Genomic DNA, 17,426 nt, shown 5'->3' with positions numbered 1-17,426 from the left:
TTAGCATCTTGTAAGCATGAGCCATGAGGTCAGGAACCCATGCTGGACACTACCAAGTCATTAAGTAGATGTGTGCCTGCTTAGTGCACATGATGCCTGCACTACTGATGGTAAGAGTTATGAGTACCCTCAGGTCAATTTGCAAGAGTAGCAACCTTTTACTTCCCAGCACACATATTGGCCACTGTTGGAAAATGCTGTAGCAGCCGAGATGCAAGAAAGAAGAGGAGGGTTTGCCCTTAAACTGGGGCACCTTTTACACCTATATAGTTTTTTCATTTCTATGTACTTTCAAAAGACCAAACAGACATCCTTTCATTTTAGCAATGATGAGAACAGTGCAAAATTTAGGAAACATATAAATGCAATAATCGTAAGTGATTTCATGCATTTCTTCAACAATTTGCAGCACTGTTTTCCTCCTTCATACAATTAGCTGTAAACATTTTCTCAACAACAGAAATAACTTTCGAGGTTTTTTTTAAAAAAACTGTCAAAATAAAAAGCCATATGAAATTAAAGAACATAACAGGAATTTCATATGTACAAAACACATGCAGCGCTTGGAAATCTCTGTATTAGTAGGCAATGAAATTGTTCTATGATTCAGCAACAAAGTAGAATGGAGTAAGAAGCAAATCCCAAAATACGTTATTTATTTATTTCAGAGACAGAAATAGCACCAGAGAAAACACTGCCACATGTTCTGATTTTGTACAAACACATAGTAATTTAGAAGGACTAAGCTCAGCCAAATCGTGTATATAGGAACAAGAATCTACTGCATACTCAGCATCTTTAAGATCCTCAAATATATACTACTGAGGTGCTTTATATACTTCAGGTTTCATATGTCGTGCACATGATGATGGCTGATTTATGCGCTGTAATGACTTTGAATCAAGTCAAGGTTAACGATTCTATGAATTAGAGAAACGCCACATGCATGAGTGGCAGGTGCACTATCTGTCTTTGGCTCACTATGAATATGATCAGCTGCAACGCTCAAGCTGCACACTGCTCCTTGTTTAATAAGTGCCATGGCTAGATTTCAAAAATAGAATTTATGGGAAGACGCTGAAAAAAGGACATGCATGCAGTGAAGCTAAGTAGACTTTTGAGGATGCCATTTCAAAAGGAACACTTTTTAGGCTTCCGTATAAAGCAGTGGTGAGGAACCACATGCCTGAGGGTCAAATCAAGCAGCCACCCCCCCTAGCCTACCTATAGGACTCTTCCCAGGCATCACCCCTCACCCCCTCACTTGCTCTGTACCCTCCTCAAGGGGCTTTGCTGGCTGGAAGGCACCCTCAAATAATGCCATTTGCTTGCCTCTGTGGAGGGTGAAGGTGGGCAGGCAGGGGAGAAGCCTGTGATTTTTGTGCAAATGGGGTGTAACCTGTTAGCACTGCTCTACCCTCTTTTGATCTTTCGGTGTAAGGGCTACCCGAAAAGCCAATTTAAAATTGGTTAATTGGGCTGCCCTTAGAAAAAGTTGCCTAGGGATTTTTATATGATGTTTCACACACGCTCCCATACACATGCATGCACTGATGCAGTTTTAATAATTTATGTATGCAGGGCATGTAATCCCAGAACGGGACTAGTATTTTAAATAAGAAGGTAAGAGGTTGTGCATATCTGTACCAGTTATATCACTTCCCTAATGCAGGAGTGCTCTGTGTTCACGGGGGAAGAACTCACAAATAGCTTAGGAGGCACATGAATGCTCAGCTTGTATGCCTTAGCATGGATGCTCCCACAGAGGGGACTATGGCTTCTTTGCTCCTCCTCCAGTCCTTCTGGCGCTGTGTTACTGTGAGCTAAGCCACTGGGTCATTGTCTGCTGTGGAAATAAATGCCTCAGCGGGCAGGAAATGCATGTCAAATTCACCACACTTTTGAATTCGTGGCTGGCTTCAAGCTACTATTTAAGTGGTAACCCCCTGCTATAAATTAGGCTTCCTTAACCAGATACATGTCTTACCTAGAAGCCTATTACTGGAAGGTCTTTTGCATGTCCCTTAGATGTTAAAAATGAGTCAAGGACAGAACAAAACCAAAGTTCAACAGGAGTCACTGGGAAACTGCATGGGAACAGACAAAAACCAGGAGAGGGTTCAGTTTGGCCCCTAGGCCCACAGTTCCCCACTCTTGCTTAAGCAGACCCACACGATCTGAATTGGGCAGGCCTTTGAACCGTGTTTACCTAGGGCACCTGCAACCAGCCCTGGGCTATGGCACATTCCATTGTGACTGGTTGTGGATTTATAATGGAATGACATGGATGGCTTTTATAATCAGAAAAACACACTGACCTTAACACTACACAGGTGGAGCAGCATAATGACTCCTCAATTGTAAGTGCATCAATTCCTGGGGAAAAGTTCAATGAGGTTAACTCAGTATGTGTTCCAAAGTGACATATTAATACAGAGACATATATTTATGAAAACAGAACATTGTGTTTTGCCCCAAAATATACCTCCTCCATTCCAATGTGTATTCATTTATGTTTGGTGTGTTTTATGTTGCTTTTTATCATTTTCCTGTTAACATATTGCTGTAGACTTGGATGCTAAGCCAATAAAACTTGCACTGTTAAAAACAACAGAAAAGCTTTGAAATAACTTGAAAACATATTGGAAAATGCAGTTAAAAGTTATTCATTTGGTCTAAGTTATTCATTTATTCATTTGGTCTAAGAAAATCTTATAACTAAATCAACATTGTTGTAACAATGACCAAACTGAAAGTACCACCAGAAAAACCTTTTCATTTAAATCTATATTCTTAAAGATTTGCCGCTTGATGGATGGTGCAGTCCATTAAACACTAAAAATCAGATGTTTCTAAGCTTTGATGAAGCAAATGGGATTTAGACCTCCCCCCCCCCCCGCCAGGATTGTACAGTAAACTGCTATTCATAAGGTGGCTCAGTGATGGAAACTATCTGCTACAAGGCAATAAAAGGGGAGAGGAATGCTTATCAGCAATTATCAGGAGAAGGTTGTGGAGGCAAGGCCACCGCAGTCAGCAGTGCGCAACTGCACAGTTGTTGCGCAAGGAAAGCTGCACCCCCCCCTCAAAATTAAGGCAGACTCTGCTCACCTAAGGTCTCAGGTGTATGTTGAAGCCCCACAGAACTTTGGATCTTAGCCATTGTGATGTAGCACACTACAGTAAAATCCATGGAGCTCATTTCAGTGCTTTATATTTTGGAGTGGGATGCTACATTCACAAAGAACAACAGTGTTTTACTTTAAATAACTAAATTCCATTTAAGTCTGTGAGTTTTACATCCAAGCAAGTGTGCTAAGAATTGGAGTAGCAGTGTAACATGCTAACTAAAGGAATTCAATGCAAGTCTTCACCCACTGATATTAACTGGTGGGGGTGGGGTGAGGCATTCAAATACAAGGGGTTGATCCCTATGGTACTGTTTGCTCGGGTTTACTCACAGCAGACCCATTGAAATTAATGAGCTTAATTTAGTCATGTTCATGAACTGCAAGGGGTCTCTTCTGAGTAAAACATAGTTGATCATCACCCTGTGTATGCACACTTTAGAAAACTCTTATTTATGAAGCACCAATTACAGTATTTGAACAAAAAAAAAAAGTACAACTTTCAACAGAGTAACATAAATTAGTGATGACACCTTCACCTTGATATATTGTAGCCCACACCAACTCTCCCATCTAAATGGGTCTGATTTGTTGCAATTATTTATTTTCTTACTCAAGAAACAGAAGCAGAATTACAGGAAACTTCATTCACAATGGATGGATATTAACCCCTTAGGATGCAGTCCTATACTCAAGATCTGCTGGCTGAGAATTCAACAGACGCCCCACTATACTGATCAATGGCGTAGCGTGGGTTGTCAGCACCCGGGGCAAGGCAAGTAATTTGCGCCCCCTAACCCGTGGATTTGCGCCCCCTAACCCCCAGATGTTGCGCCCGGTGCGCCCGGCCCCCCTGCACCCCCCACGCTACGCCACTGATACTGATGGGAAAGAAGATAAATTGTCACCATGCTCCCCCCTCCTGCTCCCCCACCCCCGCAACTTCCTTCCATTGTCCTGGACCTTCCCAGTCAATATCAGGATGTATTCTGCTTGGGTATATGAGCCAGAACATGAGAGGAACCTTTGGAAAGGGAGGGAATCCTGTGTGGCATCACGGCCTGATCCTGTTTCTGTACCCGCTTTGCAGGCTGCATGGCTGAGCTCCCTTGTTTCTTGCTTGTGCCTTTTTTCCATTGGAGAGTGGGTGGGATGGAGGCAAAAAATAAGAATATAAATCTGTTGGGGAGGATTTGAACCAGAAAACTCCTGAGAGTGTCTGTCACTGCTTTAGCAGACAGCGCCACAAAAGCACCTTCACGGCCCCTGCAGCAGCTGACTGGTTCTCTGTGTTTCTTGCACATTGGGGGCATGGCAATGTGATGCCCAACCTCTTTGCTTTGCCTGCATGAGGTGGCCCCATATACGTGCCAGCAGAGGCTTATTTAGAGCAGGGCAACCATGTCCCCTACACTGGGCGCTGAGCCGATGTAGGCGTTGCAGGGTGTCGCAGCTATGACATAGTGCACATGCAGCACGGAAGGTGAGAGGCGGGGGGGCGGGGCGGTGAATTTGGGCTTTGCACAGGGCACTGCTGAAATATGAAAGGCCAAAACCCATCCCTGGTGTGAGCAGCATGTAGGGGTTGGTGCTGGCATGGCCTTAATTGGGAAGGTTGGTAGAGTTCCAGGGGTGCTGTGGGTGCGAATGCCATTTTCATACTCGTTTGGAATATTCTGGTTCTGGTTCTGTGCTTGCTTGCTTGCTTGCTTGCTTGCTTGTTTGTTTGTTTGTTTAGTATACCTCCCTTCATCCACAGTTCCCAGGGTGGTTCACAACACAAAAGCACAAGGGGTGGGGACCATGAAATACACAATAAAAACAAAAACAAACCAATAACACACATTTAAAAGTGTACTGGGTGCTTTCATATTTCTCTCCCAGGCTGAGCATGTATTTAATATGATGGCCTGTCAGCATCTCAGCAGCATGTCCCTGGCCCTGGCTTATTGTGAATATAGGGTTTCTCTAGCTATTTCGTTTCAGTCTGTGAAATATGAGGATGTGATCCAATATTCATTTTCCCCTTTAAGTGTTAAACAATGAATTTGATTATGTATGAATGCTAGTATCATTAAAATGACTCAGGATGGTTCAAAGTGTCTTAGCATGCCCAGTGGACTGAAGTTGAAGCTATTTAACATATCATAAAATTAAAACAGTGATATCTAAACAGAAAGGAGTGGAGGGAAAACCTGGCTTGAAATGTTCTGCTACATGCTGCTATATACTGTAAATAATTCCATTTAGGTACATTCAGTAGATTCTGGAGGAAGCCTGCCTCTATATACTGTGTGTATGTGTGTGTGTGTGTGCGCGCGTGCGTGCGCACACACACACACACACACACACACAGTTCCCCTTGCCCAAACTTCTAAATGCTAGGAAAACTTAAAGACCAGTGAAGAGAAGATTAAAGAATACCATTTATCCTAAAATAGGTGCAACACCCAGACAACGTGTGAGCTGCATTCCAACAACATCTGCAGGACCAGAAATTGGTCAGCGCTGTCTTTGAAAGACAGACTTCTGCAGCATAATTTCACTACCAGTTCAGCTCATTATGGATTCCTGTGTCTAAGCCTCACTGTGAACCTTAATCTGCATTTAAGCTCTGGGCCTACCTGTGATTGCACGTTGCAGGTCTATCTATGTGCTCTTATCATAAACCCTAACTGCCATGCTGAAAAAGGGACTTTCTATGGAATCTTTATTCAAGCCACGTAACCTTTATTGGCATCACATAAGAACATTCAGAATACATTCAGAATAGATAGGCCAGTGCAATCTTGACGCCACCCCAACGGCACAGTCACCCACCAAAGGGCAGAAGAGGCGAGCAATCCGCCTCATCTCTGTGGGTTTCCAGCAAGGGCAGGATCCTGTAGCATACTTTGGCGACAAAAAATCAAATAGAGGAACTTAGCTACTGTCTCTCCCCTGTAATAAGAAGCGCATAACCTCCGTCTCTGGTTTCCATGTTGGAATGCATAGATGGTCTAAAAATTGTTGGTGGAGATCATCATACATTTTGCATTTAAGGGCCATGTGAGCTAGAGTTTCCACCAGGTGGGCATCGCATGGGCAGATCCTATCTCCTTCTGCCAAACCCGCAAACCTACCCCAAAGGAGGTTAGAAGGATTAGAATTGAACCTAGGCAGCGAAAAGGCCCTTCTTTCTTGCGGATTGAACAAAACTTGTAAATAATTAAGATTAAATTCCTGTGCCCAAGAGAGTCGAAAATAAAGGGGGGAACATGTTTTTCCCGCAGCTGAGATTAGTTCCTGGTGATCTGTGTCCCACAGCCTAGTTTTTAACATGGCCTTGGCGACTGAGAAAGCCACAGAGCCCAGGAGATCCTCTGAAAGCCCAAGTTGCCATTTCTTTGTTATCCCATCTTTAATAAAATCTTTAATAAAACTAGAACAGAAATAAAACTATGGGATGTGTGAATGACTTATGATGACAAGGCAGAAGAGAGTATAAGAAAGCAAAGGTGAGGACTGAGGAGAGATGCAGAGTCTGAGAGGATGTAGAGATGAGGGGAATGAAGTAGAGCAGAAGCAGAATAAGGGATAGGCATGTAACAAGTACAGGGAAGAAAGTGGTTCAGGAGAGGGGGAGTGAAACCTGCTGCAGGAATTGTTGGGTACAGCAAGACACAGGACCGCAAGGGTTAGCCATGGCACCAAAAGAGCAAAAACTGTTGGGGGCCTTCTCTATGTCACGAGACCCTCCTCCTTCTCTTATGCATAGAATATTACCAGGTATATAATGCTTACAAGTTACTGGTTCTAGACTTCCGGGTAAAGATGACACACAGACATTGTACATTTTACTCTCTCCACTAAATTTTTTTTTAACCAAATGTATTTCCCAATATTCAGTCAGACAGGAGTGCGTGACCAAGACACAGAACCACAAAAGAAGTTAAAGAGGCTAAAGAGGCGGGGCTACTCAAATGAATACAGCCTTGATTTTCAATGGCTGGGGTCATTAAGAGCTGGTACACCCTTAATGCTAAAAATGTGTACCAGTTTACATTTTTCCATGTAATTAACTGGTTCTCACTCCATTCCAAGCAATGAACTTGGAAGTACTGTTGCACTGAAGTCAAACCTGCCCTCTACCTATGTCACTGGATGGATCAGACCTATGTAACTATCTTAATTATCTTACGACAAAATTTCTTGCAATAAACAAGTCCTACTTCAAGCCATCATAATGTGGGGCATCACCTAAGAAATGCATCAAATGCATTTTCTCAATGACAAAGTCCAGTGCAGGAAGATCTGCTTTTGTCCACGAGGCATTTTCTGGAGTGTATGTGCTCTCTGCCTAGGCCAGGGGAAAGCAGACAACAGAACCTTTTAGTTCTAAGTGCATTTTTTCTGTACCTATCTCTGGTTGGTGGGTCACAGGGTTCTAGGAAAAACAAAAAAGACCCCGCAAACCTCACATCGGCCCAGCACTGTCCTAGGTTAGTCCTTCTGTGCATTGATCCAAACGTATAGGAGGGGGAGCTGGACCAGGAGGACTTTGTTTCCTTCTAATTTTGTGTTCTAATCAATTGATTGAGATCCTTGAAAATCTGGGAGAAACCCCTGAGGATTTTTGTGGTCCTGTGAGTACTTAACAAAAATATTGGTAACACATATGGAAACCAAATGTTTAACTAAGATAGGCTATTAATAAATACAACGGAATGTAGTCATGATTATATGCTAATATAAGCAGCTCACTGCAAGTCATAAGCAAGAGAACAGATGAATTTTCTGAATTAAATTCACAGCGTTAAATGCACCTATGTGACAGAAAAACCAACTAGTAATTGTAAAGATGGGCAATTTGGAAAGTTCTAGTCTTTGGGCAATTGATTCAGGATGTCAACTGATGCTGAGAGTAATAAAAAACAATCACAATATTTGAAGCTGAAAAAGAATCTGACTTGACAAAGCTTTTCTCCTTTAAACAAGCCTACCATTAAGGCCCAAAGTCACGTATTAGAAATGGCTGTGTACTAGGATCTAGGGGGCATCTATGTCCCACACCATCGTTGTCTAGGACTGCGGCTTAAATGCTTCTCTCCTGCATCACTCAAGGACTTGTGGAGGTCAATTAAAGCTGCGCCATTCACAAACAATGTTTCCACTCTCCCTAAATAAATGCTTTGCCATTTTGTGAAACATTGTTTTTTTAAAAATAGTTATTTTAACATCTCTCATATTTTTTCATTTCAAAGTATAGATTCACTCCCCCACACCACTGATTTAAAGCAGTGACGGCCAAACCTGGCCCTCCAGCTGTTTTGGGACTACAATTCCCATCATTCCTGACCACAGGTCCTCCTGTTAGCTAGGGATGGTGGGAGTTGTAGTCCCAAAACAGCTGGAGGGCTAAGTTTGGCCATCAGTGATCTAAAGGCACATGAGACCATCACCCTGCTCAGAGCTAAGCAGGGTTCAGTCTGTTCAGCACTTGGGGACCAAGTGACCTGATGGCTGAATAAAGATGCAGTCACATAGGCTGGGTTGAACTAGAACACTGTGTTTAAGTTGAAACCAATCAAAACACCTGCAAGGGAAACAACTACAGTGGTACCTCGGGTTAAGAACATAATTCGTTCTGGAGGTCCGTTCTTAACCTGAAACTGTTCTTAACCTGAGGTACCACTTTAGCTAATGGGGCCTCCTGCTGCCACTGCACTGCCGCCACCCGATTTCTGTTCTTACCTTGAAGCAAAGTTCTTAACCCGAGGTACTATTTTTGGGTTAGCGGAGTATGTAACCTGAAGCGTCTATAACCTGAAGCGTCTGAAACCTGAGGTACCACTGTATTGGTGTAGGAATGAAACTGCAGCCACTAGGGAAACCAAAACCCTACCAGTTAGAAATGCAGTACAGTGGTACCTTGGGATGCAAACGGGATCCGTTCCGGAGACCCATCCGCATCCTAAATGCAACGTAAGACGCGATGGCGGTCTGCACATCCACAGGTTGCGTTTTGCCGCTTCCGCGCATGCGCATGATGTCAGTTTGAGCGTCTGTGCATGCGCGAGCGGCGAAACCCGGAAGTCATACGCTCCGTTACTTCCAGGTTGCCACGGAGCGCAACTCAAACGCGCTCAACCTGAAGCACATTCAACCTGAGGTATGACTGTATCTCTACCTCCAAGCAGATGGGGCAGATTCAGCTCAAGGGCAGATCCTTTCCTGTCCCAGGGCCCCAGGGCCATGGGTATAGCCACGATTTCTGTTGGGGGGGCAGGCCTTTTGTTGGGGGGTGCAGAACCTCAGTTAACTATATATTTTTATTTATATTTATTGATTGGGGGCAGCTGCCCATCCTTGACCCCCTTGGCTATACCCATGCCCATAGGCCAGAGAGCAAGCCTTGGGGCCCAGTCATCACCCTGAAAGTTACCTAAAGGGAGTCACCTGGTTGAAACTTAAGTTCCACTTTCCACAGCCAACCACCACAAACAGGGGGTAAATCTCTACAACAGTGTTTCCCAACCACTGTTCCGCGGCACACTAGTGTGCCGCGAGATGTTGCCTGGTGTGCCGCGGGAAAAATAAAAAAATTCGAAAGATTTTTTTTTTTTAAAGTCAAATTTTCGATTGGGGCGCCGTCACTAGATGACCCCTGGGGTTCCCTCCCTCCCTCCCGCTGTGCGCCTCCCTCCTCCTCCTCCTCCTCCTCCGGGGAGGCCCTTCCTGGCTCTCGGCCAAGGCTTGGCGGCTGCCACTCACTCACTCACTCGCCCACCCGTCCCTCCATCCCTGCACCCGGCCTCTCCCCCTCCGTCCCCGGCGCGGGGGCTGCCGGGATCCGTAGTCCCCTCGCCCTTGGGCTCCGCGCCCGCGCGGGGTGCGCGAACTACGTTTCCCAGCGTGGCCTGGCGGGCCGGGCGTTTTGTTTGAAGCGCTCTTCTCCCGGCCATGGAATGAGCGCAGCGGCGGCGGCCGGGCGGGCAAGGGCTCTTCCGCGCAGACCCCGCGCAGCCTGCCTGCGCCCCCGCAGAGATCGGGCGGCAGGATGGAGCCCGGGGATCCCCGCGGAGGCGGAGCGGCGGAGGCGGAGGCTGCCCCCCAGGTAGGGCTGCGTTGGGGGGGGGTTATTTTTGCAATGCTGCATCCGCGCCGGAGGGGACGCATCGGACCGCGGGGAGACCCCTTGGCGGGCGTGCAAGGCAATGCATGCGTGCAGGCGTTGCATGGAGTGCAGTGCAATGCAATGGCAACGTGGCGCCCTGCATGCATGCATGCAACTTCCACCGGCGCTCCGGACTTGGCAGGTGAGGGGGGTCCCCAGTGGGTGGCAGAGAGAGCCGGGAGGGCGAAGGGGAGCCGGGGGGAGCAGTGCTGCTCCCCGAGCCGAGCCCGGGGGGAAACTTCGGCGTCGTTGCGCCGGGTGTTGGAAGCGGAGGCTGGCGGGGGCCCCTCACCTGCAAAACCTGGTCGCCTCTCATATATTTCGTGCATTGCATTCATCGCCCGCTTTCTCCTCCAAGGAGCTCCCGGGGGCGCGCGTGGTTCTCCCTGTGTTATCCTCGCAACAACAGCCCTGCGAGGTGGGTCAGGCGAGTGGCCCAAGGGAGCACCCAGGGATTGTCCTGGCCAGGTGGGGTGATTTGAACCCTGCTCTCTGCCCGGTCTTCGTCCTCATTTAGCCCCCACATGTGCATGACTGTGCATGACTGAGGTTTTCCCCCCTCGTCTTGGCTATGGTGTGAGTCTGTGCTGTTAATTAATGGGGTTCTGCCTTCGGAGAAGATGAGCCAGCCCTCAAGGAGGTGATTATGTAATTTGCTAGCAATTCATGTCCCTCCCGGCATGACGCTGCGCGCTGACGTCACGGGGCTGTAATGGTGGTGTGCCTCGAGATTTTTTTCATGAAACAAGTGTGCCTTTGCCCAAAAAAGGTTGGGAAACACTGCTCTACAAAACATGAAAAAAGGCTCAGCCCTAGGTATCAACATTTGAAGTATGAAGCCACTGGTTGAGAAACAGCACCACAGGCAATATGAATATTCAAGATAGATAATAATTGGCAAAACAGCTCAGAATGAGTATCTGATACCATTGGCAGAACTGCAGAATCACAGAATTGTAGAACTGTCGAGTTGGAAGGGACCTCAAGGGTCATCTAGTCCAGGAATGTCCAACACGTCAATCGCGATCAACCAGTCAATCGTGGGATTGATTTTGGTCAATTGGGAGGGGGGGGAAGCCCTGCACACTCCAACTGGCTCCTCAGATCTGTGTAAACTAATATAAAAACATTTTTCTCACTTGTTTAGTTACTTCTCCATATAGTAACTATTTAGATCTGTCATGATGATATCTAAACATAACTACAGTATCTGTGAAATAAAGATCCATTTATCTATCGATCTTAAATGACTTTGGAGGGGTGGGAGAAGGGAATGCTTGCTGAAGAATGACAAGGGGAGAGTTTGGTAGATCACTGCCAGTTTTTGATACTGGATAGTAGACCACATGCCTGATCTAGTCCCACCCCCTGCAATGCTGGAATCTCAGCTAAAACATCCCTGACAGGTGGCCATCCAACTTCTGCTTGAAAGCCTCCAAGGAAGGAGAGTCCACCACCTCCAGAGGGAGACCACCCCACTGTCAGACAGCTTTTACTGTCAGAAACTTCATCCTAATGTTTAGGTGGAATCTCCTTTCTTGTAAGAAAGGAATCCTCTGTGTGTACATGTGATAATTCTCTAAGTTTTTCCTATGAGAAGTAGCAATATGTATTTGTGAAATAAACCATATTCCACCCAGTCTTCCTTCAGTCTGATAAAGCAGCTGAATTTGGAAGCCTTTGACCTGCCAGCTGAGACAATAAAAAGCCTGCCAACTGCCACTAACTTTTATTCAATTCAGGACTGAGCCGTGTCCTAAAATATAGGACACAGCAATAAGCAAATGAAATTGCTGCATGTATTTCATATATAAAATATTAACAGCTCTAAAACACCACAGACAATAAAGATGAAAGCTCAAAACAGTGGATGCCACTACAACTGAATTTTTATCTACATTTTGGTGAAATCAATCCTAATTACTAGACATCTATGCTATTCAGTGCATTATCTGTGGTATAGAAAATAATTGCAGAGTTGGAAAGATAGAGGCTTTCTATTTTTCCAGCCTTTGTACTATAAAACAATGGTCTGTCACTGAATCAGGCACTATAGTCTCCTTGCTAGCATTATGCTAATTGCTGGACTCCACCCCAGACCTAGCACTGGCCCAACAGCAGCTGGCAACACTACTGATCCAACAAAGATCTACAGGGCTGGTTAAAATGTGCCAGTGCCATATAGGGAATAAAATTGGCATGATAATACTATTTGCTATTTTATGTGCATTTGCTCCCAATGTTTCTGGGAAAGAAAAATTCATGAAAATAAACTCATTTAAGGTGACCAGCACACGGTAACAGATAACACCATTTCCAATTACAATAAAATATATTATAATACAACTGCCATAAAACTCATAATATTAATAAAACCAGCAATAATAAATATATATCTCCACTCCTTTTGTAAAGTATGCTATTTACTCTTGCAGGTGTTAATGTAATTTTTTTAAAGTTGATGTTGACTTTTGTTTTGTTTGTTTCAAGCATTTTATAATGATTTGTTGTGTTTTGTTGTAATTTTACAAGTACTTTAAGAGCCGACTTTTGACTATGAAGTGGGATGCAAATTGTAATTACCATCTTCTTTTAGTTGGCAGATAGTTTACTAATACCTTCAAAAGGCGAAATAAAAAGGCAACAGAAAACGTAACTTTGCCTATTCAACACTCATTTGTAGAGGGAGGAATTCAACATTATGCTAAGGTAAATCATTAGCTGAATCCTGACCAATATATAGCCCAAACACCGAATGGTTCACCCTGGGTAGATGTAAGCCTGTATAAGAGAGTGACCAGGCACTCTCAGCTTTCTAAAAAAGAGCAGGATGTAATCTTTAAAAAAAATATCACCAATGCCACTCCATGGCAAAGTAATATGATTTAAATCACTTAAAACAACAACAACAACAGGACGCTGAGAACATAGCCACTTCTCTGAAGAGGTACTACATTAACTATACAGAATCCATTTTCTGTTCCCTTAGAAATTTTTCTTCTTTTTCTAGGAGATAAATTTACACAACATCACCTAGTTAACCCAGTTTTGAAAACACTGATTGAACCTAATATGGCTTGGAGTACAGAAAATAAATGAAAGTGACTGTCTGGTACCCATCTACTTGTTATTGTCAAAGTATATCTGATGTATCACCAGCCATGTAGCTGTGCATGAAATGCGGACCAAGATGAAAATTAATAAAGACTGGGATGGGTAGTTATGGAGACTGCAGTATCAAACGGATATTTGATACATAACACTAAACCACGTCTTGGAGTTATGTGAAGTCCTTGTACTCTTCACATACAACTATAACCTATCCCCCTTTCCTGCTTGGAAGCAAAGCATACTTTGCCATTTCATCTGAATCAACAAACTATGGTTTATGTTTGTCCCCTAAATCAATATCAAAAAGTGGAATTTGCTCCTAGTATAAGATTTCTGCAGGGTTTGCTGGTTCCGATGGAGGGCAAAATAAGGTTTGCTTCCACCTGGGCCTATATGTGAAATCACAATGCACTTTAAAAAAGCAGCAAAACTCTAATTTCAATCAATTTCACAAAAAACACATAGTCAGTGACAAATTATTTTGGTAAGAGGAAAATTATCACCCATGGTTGTTGATGTACATTAACTTGATATAAATGAGAAAAGAAGAACACACAGTTAGGCACTTCAGAATAAATTCTCTTAATTAATTTCCCCTGTATGGTGACAGTGATAGTCCTCATTTGTAATCAAACATGGCAGACTAGTTTGTACAAATTAACAGTAGAAGATGTGAAACCAACTTGTGGTTTGGGGGTGCTGCTTTGGTGGCCAGGTTTAAGCTTCAGTGGTACACTTTTTGGAGGGAACTCCGCACGTGGCAGCAGACCTGCAAGCGACCTGAATGCAGCAAATGGAGTTTTGCTTTTTATGAACAGTGATTGGTGTGCTAAGGCCTGACCTGAGGATTGCACTGCTTCAGGTTTGTGAAGGGACTTGACCTTTCTAGAGCCCCCCATCTCCCCACATTTGGTGGCAGTGACGCTTTGCAGAGAGGTGGCCAGTGATGTTCTGCTCTTATAACATGGCAGTGGTTCAGACTGTTACTCCACAGTCCTCTAAATAGAACGAGTTGTGGGTGATGCTATGTCCAGCCTTGGTCTCGGCCTGCAATCACTTGACAATGTGAATAAAGCAGGTGAGGTGACTTGAAAGCTCTGTGGAATTTTCTCTATGATGGCTTATGCAAGTCACCACTCAATTATTAATTCACCAACTAATTAATATGAATGCAGTCATGTAGGCACTAGTGATGTTCTGCCAGTATTCTAAATCACCATTCAATGAAGATGAGCTTTAATACCTAATGGACATAGAGAAATTTCCAAGCATCATATTAAATTGGGGTAACTCAGGAAACACACTATTGTTTCTCAGGTAAAGGGTGGTGCAAATGTAGAAGAATTAAGAACCATTTTCATTTAAGGTAAATTTATTGGTTCAATCCATGACTATGCATACTTAAGCTTCCATTTGGGGGTGGAGGTGAATTCTCAGGGTAGTACTCTAAGGTACTTTCCCCCGCTCTAAATATAAATGAAAGGGGCCAATATTGCCATATGTCTTCCATGCCAAGGAGTTACGCTCTACTAGTTATGTAATCCTCCAAAGTTGTCACCCAAATGCAGGCTTGGGTACTTATCTAAAATTAGAGAAATGGTGAACCATGAAAAAAGTAGCAAGCCACCCTTATGTACTGTATAATACAGAATGTCATACAATACTGGGGGAAAGACTGGATTAAATTTAGACAATGGAGATAGAGAATGGAGAGGGACAAATCCGATACCTTTGAAGTGATCATCAAGCAAGGACTATGTGTATATGTGGGGTGTAGTGGTTAGTATGTTGGACTAACTCTGAGAGCCCAGGGTTCAAATCCCCACTCGGCCATGAAGCTCACTGGGTGATCTCACGCCAATCATGGTCTCTTAGCCTAACCTCCCACAGGGCTCTTGTGCAGATAAAAGGGTGAGGAGGAAAATATGCATGCACCTTGAGGTCCTTGGAGGAAAGGTGGGATACAAATGTAAAAATAAATTATGATGGTTATAATTGATTAAATGTGTATACTGCTCGTCATCTGAAAATCAAAGACATAAAAAATGAAAATAAAGGGCCTAGGAAACCCTCAGAGCCCCCATTCTCCTTCAGAGGAGGTATGGCAAGTCCCTTGTTCCTTATGAAGGAAGGCTGGGGTATCAGCTCATCACTAGACAGTTCGTTTCTATTTATCATGCACATCCGACCTCACTCCACATTCCTGTCTTGTGATCTCCGTTACCTGTTTTCCTGCTTGTGATTCAATGTCCTGCATTGCCACTGGGTCCTCCAGATAAAATTATCACCTGATTTCATTCACGGTTCTAGCTAAGTCTCCTCCAAACTCTGCTTTATGGCAGAGGTAAATAGAATCCCCATTACTCTAATCTCTGTTGCGCTGCTCTCTTCCCTGTTGTATTTCCCCCTTTATATACTGGGGAGCGGGTACACTGGATAATCTCATCCAGAATGCACTGTACCTTCTAGCAGTGTGCTTCATGATAAAACATCATATCCAATTACAGTTGTACCTTGGGTTAAGTATTTAATTTGTTCCGGAGGTCTGTTCTTAACCTGAAACTGTTCTTAACCTGAAGCACCACTTTAGCTAACGGGGGCCTCCTGCTGCCGCCGCACCGCAGGAGCATGATTTCTGTTCTCATCCTGAAGCAAAGTTCTTAACCTGAGGTAAGATTTCTGGGTTAGTGGAGTCTGTAACCTGAAACGTATGTAACCCGAGGTACCACTGTAATATCGAAGCACAATATTGTACTTCTCTTTCTGTGCAGTGGGCATTAAAAATCAAAGCTCAGTTTTTTAAAATTACAATAACCTTTAAGTTACAGATAGGTAGCCGTGTTGGTCTGCCATAGTCAAAATAAAAAAAATTCCTTCCAGTAGCACCTTAAAGACCAACTAAGTTAGTTCTTGGTATGAGCTTTCGGGTGCATGCACACTTCTTCAGATACACTGAAACAGAAGTTGCCAGATCCTTCTATATAGTGAGAAGGTGGGGAGGGGTATTACTCAGAAGGGTGGTGGGAATGGAAGATTGGCAGGTAGCTGAGATGAGCCTGTTGACGACTCTTAACGACTGTAATAGGTCTTACAGGAAAAGGCAAGGGGTGAGAAGGTGAGAAATGGCTTAGTCATGTATAATGGGATAAGAATCCAATGTCTTTGTTCAAACCAGGTCTCTCCATGGTTTTAAGCCAGACTTATACCCAGAGAGAACTTGCTGCAAGACAGACCCAAAAAAGAAAATAACAGAACACCTCTAGTCATCACATACAGCTCCCAAGTTAAAACAGTACAACGCATCATCAGAGATCTACAACCTCTCCTGGACAATGACAGTTCTCTTTCTCAAGCTCTGGGAGGAAGACCTTTCATTGCCTACAGACAGCCACCCAATCTTAAACAACTCCTAACCCACAATAATACTACAACCAGACTTAACACAGACACTGGCACCAGAGCCTGCAATAAACCCAGATGCCAACTTTGCTGCCACATACACCCGGACAACACCATTACTGGCCCCAACAACATCACACATACCATCTCGGGACTATTTAATTGCTCATCGTCTAACATTGTGTATGCCATCAAATGCCAACAGTGTCCTTCAGCTCTCTATATTGGACAAACAGGCCAAACCTTACGCCAAAGAATAAACGGACATAAATCTGACATCAAGAATCACAAGACAGAGAAACCAGTAGGAGAACACTTCAATCTCCCAGGACATTCTATACAAGATCTCAAAGTAGCTGTTTTACTACAAAGGAATTTCAGAAATAGACTGGAAAGAGAAGCTGCTGAATTGCAACTCATTACCAAACTTAAAACCATGGAGAGACCTGGTTTGAACAAAGACATTGGATTCTTATCCCATTATACATAACTAAGCCATTTCTCACCTTCTCACCCCTTGCCTTTTCCTGTAAGACCTATTACAGTCGTTAAGAGTCGTCAACAGGCTCATCTCAGCTATCTGCCAATCACCCATTCCCACCACCCTTCTGAGTAATACCCCTCCCCACCTT

General features: G+C 44.1%; 1 protein-coding gene across 9 annotated transcripts in view; it reads right to left on the bottom strand.

Annotated features, from left to right (window-relative positions):
- HECW1 (HECT, C2 and WW domain containing E3 ubiquitin protein ligase 1) overlaps nt 1-17,426 on the bottom strand; it is a 195,391-nt gene that overhangs the window by 140,521 nt on the left and 37,444 nt on the right. For 2 of the 9 annotated variants that reach the window (XM_083468752.1, XM_083468749.1), the window contains exon 2: nt 2,319-2,376. The exons of 6 other annotated variants lie outside the window; for them this stretch is intronic. In XM_083468752.1, the coding sequence (XP_083324878.1) occupies nt 2,319-2,345 (27 nt within the window). In that variant the 5' untranslated portion in view covers nt 2,346-2,376. Of the gene's footprint in view, nt 1-2,318; nt 2,386-17,426 lie in introns of those variants that run through there. One more of the 9 variants, XM_083468748.1, reaches the window with a different exon arrangement.

This window comes from Podarcis liolepis, assembly GCF_965112155.1.
Source record: "Podarcis liolepis genome assembly, chromosome: 12".
Classification (NCBI taxonomy): domain Eukaryota; kingdom Metazoa; phylum Chordata; class Lepidosauria; order Squamata; family Lacertidae; genus Podarcis; species Podarcis liolepis.
This window is presented reverse-complemented; position numbering and strand designations above follow the sequence as displayed.